At 40.7% G+C, this 7,562-nt stretch overlaps 1 protein-coding gene across 1 annotated transcript in view; it reads right to left on the bottom strand.

Moving 5' to 3' along the window:
• Positions 1–6,831: 6,831 nt before the first annotated feature.
• The window catches only part of LOC126470892 (uncharacterized), a 124,439-nt gene continuing 123,708 nt past the window's right edge, over positions 6,832–7,562 (bottom strand). The window contains exon 9 of the mRNA XM_050098920.1: positions 6,832–7,355. Within this exon, the coding sequence (XP_049954877.1) occupies positions 7,332–7,355 (24 nt within the window). The 3' untranslated portion in view covers positions 6,832–7,331. The remainder of the gene's footprint in view (positions 7,356–7,562) is intronic.

The raw sequence follows: 7,562 nt of genomic DNA, 5'->3' as shown, positions 1-7,562 counted from the left end.
TGTTCCGCGCACTTCTTACACCGCTTCCTCATAACTTGCTTCTTCCCTGCAGTAGCTTCCCGCTTTTGCACAACATGTGTTTGTTTGTGATGTTTCTTGCTCACATTTCGGGGAACGTCCATTGGTGGAAGGAAGCCCTTTATAATGTTTATTCTGTAATCGTACAACGTCATTTTATTTCCTGAGTATTTGTTGTGCAGATATTTAGGATTGAAAAGTAGCATGTCAATGACATGATGGAATAGTTTTTTCAGCCAGCGGATAGTCTTTCGTTCACATAAATAATACAAAGAATAATCCAAAGAATCATTGATTCATCTATTGATAAATCTCTTCCAGGGTAATACACTTGAGACATTCTCGTGTTAAAATAATCCAATGTAGATCGTATCTTATATCAACGATAACATCTGATCTTGTTTATCAGTCCCAGACATACACGCATTGTACCTAATCATAGGCAAAGGTTTCGTGACTATTTGCTGGTGTGCTTTCGTCACTTGCTCCATAACGTTTAGATGTTCTGTGGAAATGTAGGAAACCTCTCGTCGCTCCTTCCATTTTCCAGTCATAAAGCCATTAGAATACCGCGCAATTGTCTCTCCTCTCCCAAGTTTTGCCGATACGACGTCTTCGGGGGTATATTTCCTACTTAATTTCAGAGTTCCTGTGGAAAGTGTTTTTTAGGTTCAACATAGTTGTAGCTACATGAAAACTGTTATAATAATTGTCCAAATAAATGGTATGACCAACATACAGCTTTTCTGCCATCAAATGCAAAACGACCTTTTCCGTGTGACCTTTTCCCCCATATCTCCCCTACTTCCCGTGTACACAGCGCACTTATTTATGAAACGGTCTGGAATATTGAACATGTGCATCTTAATGCCATATTGATTAGGTACGTTTGCTTTTTATGTATTGTCGAAATGAAAATCTTCCCCTACAAAGAATCATTGATTCATCTATTGATAAATCTCTCCCCGGGTAATACACTTGGGACATTCTCGTGTTAAAATAATCCAATGTAGATCGTATCTTATATCAACGATCGTCTGGTTTTGGGTTTCCTGGAAGTGGATTTTTTGCAAAATGGAGAGAGCGTAATATGATCAAATACCAGTCTCTGCTGATACTGATCGCTATTCCTCTATTCTCAAACAGCGGTTCTTCCTTCCACTAGTCTTGTAATCGCGGATATTTAACGTTACCCATATGTAACGAAACTTCCAGGAAAACTAACTAGTGATTCGCCTATACTTAGAGGTTTCTATTTACAGATCCTAGATCCCTCTTTTGTATTTTCACTCAGCAATACGTTTACTGTGTTATTGTTCATTTCATCAACTACAAGTTGCAGCAATTCGTCTGTTACCAATAATCTGAAGAAATCCATAGGAGAATTGCCAGCAGGATGAATTTGCAAAACTTCTTCCTTCGTAAATGGGTGATACTGCATATTATGTGGTTCTTTATGCCAGGACTCACCTGGTTTATCTCCGTGTGAAAGATCGGGCTCTTTTTCGTCATCGATTTCCACACAGTCGTTGTGATCCGTATCGTCAGATTCGGCACTGTCACGAAACAGATTTGAAAGCTGTGCTTCCACGCTATCATCACTCTGCAATTCTTCTGCAGCCTCTAAATGACAATCTCCGTGGTATGCCTCGTCCTCACTACACAGAAAATCACTGTCATCTAGTACACTAAGTAACTGTTCCTTCATCAGTTTAACACTTTTCCTGTTCCTTTTCACATTGGAAGGTCCAGGTGTCGGTTCATTAGCTGCCATTGCAAACAATGTACACTTGATAACTGACCACACAAAACAAAAGTTTACACGCTTTGATGCTAGCTTAGGTGCTGCAACTAGACTGAGTAATCCGACAGTGAGCGCGGACGCTTATAAGCATCAGCCGCACTGGCTCATGGCTTGTTTTATAATCATCAGCCACAGTGAAAGTGTTAAGCAAGGGTAGAGAAGGGACAGAAGGGGAGGACATTTAAGACCCAGTTTTGTGATCGCCTGCTCAAAAAGATGGCGAGGATTCATATAAGTCACATTTTCAGAAAATCTCAAAATAGAGAAACACACACTTCCTGACTAGGAAAAAAAGAGAAATCAGCTGTAGCAGAGCATGCTCTTCACTCGGGAAACCATGAAGTGAAGCTTTCAAAAAACAGAAATTTTATCTACAATGTCAAATTATTATCCACGACTATGTAGAGAAGCTATTAAAATTTATAAGCATCAGGATAATTTTAATAGGAAAGATGAGGCAATGAAACTTAGCGACATATGGACAGTAGTCTGCAGAATCACTAGACAATTTTATCTTTGACAAGATGACAATCAATAGTTAAGTTTTATCTTTGAAATGGATTATCTCTGCTCATTACATGTTACTTTGCCCACACCCCCCCTTTCCTACAGTTTATATGTAGCTCTCAGACATCTGATTGGTCAGGCGGCAAGACTCAGCGGAGGAGCGCCTCTGAGGATGTCCAGCGCAGTTCTGGGTGAAACATCAGGAACAGAAGAGTTTCTTGGACCACAACCTCACATCCCAGAAGGTTTATCAGCAGCTATGTCATCCAGTCATGAAAGCCTTCAGTACATGCACAACCAGGCTCATAAAACCTACATTTGCCACTACAGAGTTTCACATCTGTCATTAGGATCATAATCATTTTATTTAGTGGCAATTACACCTATGATACAGGAGGAAATTTATGGAAGTGTTAGTGATGTGTCATTGGTAATACAAGTCTTTCACAGTGATAGGATTTCATTCTCAAAATGCAGCCTCAGCTATTCACTTCATTTATGAAACTGTCAACTGTGGCCAACTAGTTTCAAAATGAGCTGACGAGAAGCCACACCCTCTGTCCATCATTGTACTTGCTGTTATTTCATTGACTAGTCTGTTTATATTGATTTAGCACTTTGAATCCCGTATGGCCCCCTGTGGCCTCACGCCTAACACCATGTACCTGGCCTGGCCTGAAATATTTAAAATGGACTAACTCAAGACATTTTCCCAGAGAGACTGAAATATCCTGTTATGAAACTGCTCTTTAAGATAGGTGATAAGAGAGATGTCAGTAATTATCAACCTGTTTCACTGCTGACATCATTTTCCAAAATTTTTGAGAAGGTGGATGTATTCTAGAATAGTACCTCAACTCAGCAACAATAACATCTTCAGCAAATCACAGTTTGAATTTCAGGAGGATCATGCTACTGAGAATGCCATTTACATGTTCATGCATCAGATTTTACAAGCACTATATAACAAAATAGTGCTCGGGGAGCGGATCGAACCGTCCTACTTCGTCTATATCGGTCGATCGTCCGCTCCAAGCTGGATTATGGGAGCTTCGTATACTCCTCTGCACGGCCATCCATCTTACGCCGCCTCAACTCCATACAACATCGGGGTTTACGACTTGCGATCGGAGCATTTTATACCAGTCCCGTAGAGAGTCTTCATGCTGACGCTGGCGAATTGCCACTCACCTACCGGCGCGATATACTGCTTTGTCGGTATGCCTGTCGGCTACTGTCAATGCCCGACCATCCGTCTTATCGTTCCTTTTTTGACGACTCTCTTGACCTTCAATACGGGTTGTATGTCTCTGCCTTGCTACCCCCTGGAGTTCGCTTTCGTCGCCTCCTTCAACACCTTCATTTTTCACTCCCTGCAACCTTTCGAGTGGGCGAGAGCCGCACGCCACCTTGGCTCCAGGCTCAGGTCCGCGTTCACCTCGACCTCAGCTCGCTCCCAAAAGAGGTCACCCCCGGTTCGGTCTACCACTCCCGTTTTTTGGAACTTCGTTCGAAGTTCAACAACATGACTTTCATTTATACAGATGGCTCTAAGACCAATGACGGGGTCGGGTGTTCCTTTATTGTCGGGGCACAAAGTTTCCAATACCGGCTCCATGGCCATTGTTCGGTCTTCACAGCTGAGCTCTTTGCCCTCTACCAGGCTGTTCTTTACATCTGCCGCCACCGACATTCTGCTTATGTCATCTGCTCAGATTCCCTGAGCGCCATCCAGAGCCTCAGTGATCCGTACCCGGTTCACCCTTTCGTACACCGGATCCAACGCTCTCTTCAGCAGCTGGTGGACGTCGGTACGCCGGTTAGCTTTATGTGGGTTCCTGGCCATGTCGATATCCCTGGGAACGAAGCTGCAGATGCCGCGGCCAAGGCTGCGGTCCTCCAGCCTCGGACAGCTTCTTGTTGTGTCCCTTCGTCCGATTTTAGCAGGGTCATTTGTCGGCGCGTTGTGTCGCTGTGGCATGCCGATTGGGCTGCACTTACCGACAACAAGCTTCGGGCCTTAAAACCTCTTCCCGTGGCTTGGACGTCCTCCTCACGCCCTTCTCGGCGGGAGGAGGTCGTTTTAGCAAGGTTAAGAATTGGACACTGCCGGTTCAGCAATCGCCATCTGCTGATGGCTGCGCCGGCGCCGTTCTGCCCATGTGGGCACTTGCTGACGGTTAGACACATTTTAATGTCCTGTCCTGATCTTAACACACTGCACCTCGATCTTAACCTGCCTAATACTTTCGATGCCATTTTAGCGGATGACCCACGAGCAGCTGCTCGTGTTCTTTGTTTTATCAATTTGACACACCTCGCTAAGGACATTTGATGATGTTTTTTAATCCTATGCCTGTCAGTCTGTCTTTTATTGTGTTTTCCCTTTTAGTTGTTGTTGTCAACTTGTGCCTCGCGGTGCATTCTTAGAGTAGTCAGGGCGCTAATGACCATTGAAGTTGTGCGCCCGAAAACCACAAAAAAAAAAAAAAAAAAAAAAAAAAAAAAAAAAAAAATAGTGCTCGTTGGTATTTTCTGTGGCTTGTCAAAGGCATGAGACATCTGAATTACGATATAGTCCTAGATAAATTGAAGTTTTGCTGGATTGATGGTGTAACTAACCAACGGATAATGTCATATCTAACCAAAAAAATGCAGAAAGTTCTACATGATAATTCAATCAATATAGTCTGGGGATGTAATTCTGACTGAAGAGAAATCACATATGGGTTCCCCAAGGCTCAATCCTAGGTCATTGTGTACATATATTCAATTTTAAAAAGACTCAACATGTTCAGTTGTGCACATACAGGGGTACTACATCAATTATAAGTGAAACAATGATGAGTAAGTCACAAATAGCGTGGAAACTTCAAAATTCTTAGTTGTCCATACTGAGGAGAATTTAAATTGGAAAAAGCCCATTTTGGAACTCCTACAACAACTTAGTTCAGCCACATTTGCACTTAGAATCATTGCAAATCTTGGGGAAGAGACAAATCAGTGATTTGATATATTTTGCATATTTTCATTCAATAATATCATATGGAATAATGTTCTGGGGTAACTCATCTGTAAGAAAGAAAGTCTTCATTGCAAAAAAGTGTGCTGTAGGAATAATATGTGGTGCTCACCCACAATCATCTTGTAGACATCTGTTTAAGGAGTATGGCTTTCTTACTACTGCTTCACAATACACATGCATCACTAAGCATGCGGCAGTCCATGCATTAACATATTTCAAAAGCTGCCACCCTGCAGCCCATTTGTTGCTCCCTGACTCATAGAACTGGAGACTGAACGTGTTGCTTGGAACACCTGGCTGTGGTCATGCGTCTTAGATTTTGACTCCGCAATATCCTTTCTTTCAGGAGTGCTAGTTCTGCAAGGTTCGCAGGAGAACTTCTGTAAAGTTTGGAAGGTAGGAGGCGATGTACTGGCAGAAGTAAAGCTGTGAGGACGGGGCGTGAGTCGTGCTTGGGTAGCTCAGTTGGTAGAGCACTTGCCCGCAAAAGGCAAAGGTCCCGAGTTTGAGTCTCGGTCCGGCACACAGTTTTAATCTGCCAGGAAGTTTCACATGGTTGGCAACTGTCTGTAAAGAGTCATCAGAACTTTCTACCAATTGTTGAACTCCTCGATAATAGCAGTCGGCTCCTTGATATCATGGAGCCATTCAAGAACTATTGTGTGAATGTCCTCATCATTGGAAAATCTCTTTTTCTCCTTCAGCAAGATATAAATTTCTTCTTCTTCTTCTTCATCATCATCATCATCATCATCATCCATATATGTATGTCACCTTGGTCAAATTGTTGGCACTATTTCACTGTGGCTGGACGTGACATTGCATTTGGTGTATATTTCAATTGGGGAGTACATTTCCAATTCCCATGCCATTCCTGTCTCACAATGTGATGCATTTGTTATCCGTACCACAGCAGAACTTTGTCTGCAGGAAACCCAAACATGTCCTCTCTTTTGACATTGTGCCAATATTGTTGTGCAAGGGTCTTAAGATGGTACAACATGTGTAACTTACTTTATATATTCCTTACATACCTAGTAGAACTACTGCAAGACAAACAAAAGTAAATTAAAACCAATGTCTCAAATTATATTGTATTTTCTTTGTTGTAATTGGGTGGACTGGTATTCAGTTATCAAAGTACAAGTGCAATGAATGTGCTCTTTATGTTCACCAAAGTATGTAAGTATTATGCAAGTAACCACAAAGGAAATATTAAAAATTAATCATTTATGTAGCTTTTGTAATATTTCATGAGAAATATTGGAGTTTATGTAGGTCTGGCAGGCCCTTTTGTGAGCTATGGCTGTAATCTACCAGTGTTTCACCTGAGAGACTAAAATTTCACACACACACACACACACAGACACACAAAAAAATGTTACTAAGTTCTGATTGGAGATATTTTTTATTAACCATAAACTCACAGCAAAATAACAATCTTTTATTTACTAAAACATCAGAATGACACTATTATAATGCCATTTATAATTGTGTCTGATCTGTTTCAATATGATACAGTCAAACAGTCAAACTGAAATAACATTAAACATAACTCATTACTAACACAGACAGTAATGATGCATATCAGCTGTCTTAAAGAATTTTTTAAGTGTAAAGTAATGTCAAAGCTTAATCTATGTGACAATAATGAAGTCTTTATTAGAGATCTAATCTACATTTGCAGCATTAAGAGAGTCAATCATTGGCATTCAGCAATAAAGTCATGTTCAGTTACAAAAAATATGCAAGTAGTGTTTGTAGGTAATATTTTGATGGAAACTCTATTATTCAGTTACAAAATTCATTTACATTACATTTACAGGCATTTATTGCACCTGCAAACGCTTTTTTATCTATATATCACACATTTTATGTTGTTTTTGTGCCTGCATCTCAGATTTTTAGTTACCTTACAGAAGTGTAAGTGAATTGGCAGACATTCAACTTCTACTGATATCTTCATACATCTTGATTTTATGGGTACTTGATGATAGGACACTGCAGAAAAAGAAGATAAATTATATTTAATGATAATTGAAAATGAATAAAATTAACTATTCCTATAGTAGAATGTTATACAATAGAAGACTGAAATGGTAAAAATAACAATTGTGGTTAACTCCTTAGGACGAAGATGTCTTGATAACTGACAATGTTAAACTCCCACAGCCCTATAAGATAGTTACAAGGGAAGACTTGCCAGTA

The sequence above is a fragment of the Schistocerca serialis genome, chromosome 1, assembly GCF_023864345.2.
Source record: "Schistocerca serialis cubense isolate TAMUIC-IGC-003099 chromosome 1, iqSchSeri2.2, whole genome shotgun sequence".
NCBI classification, from domain to species: Eukaryota; Metazoa; Arthropoda; class Insecta; order Orthoptera; family Acrididae; genus Schistocerca; species Schistocerca serialis.
The sequence above is the reverse complement of the archived record's forward strand: the minus strand, read 5'-3'. Positions and strand labels throughout refer to the sequence as shown.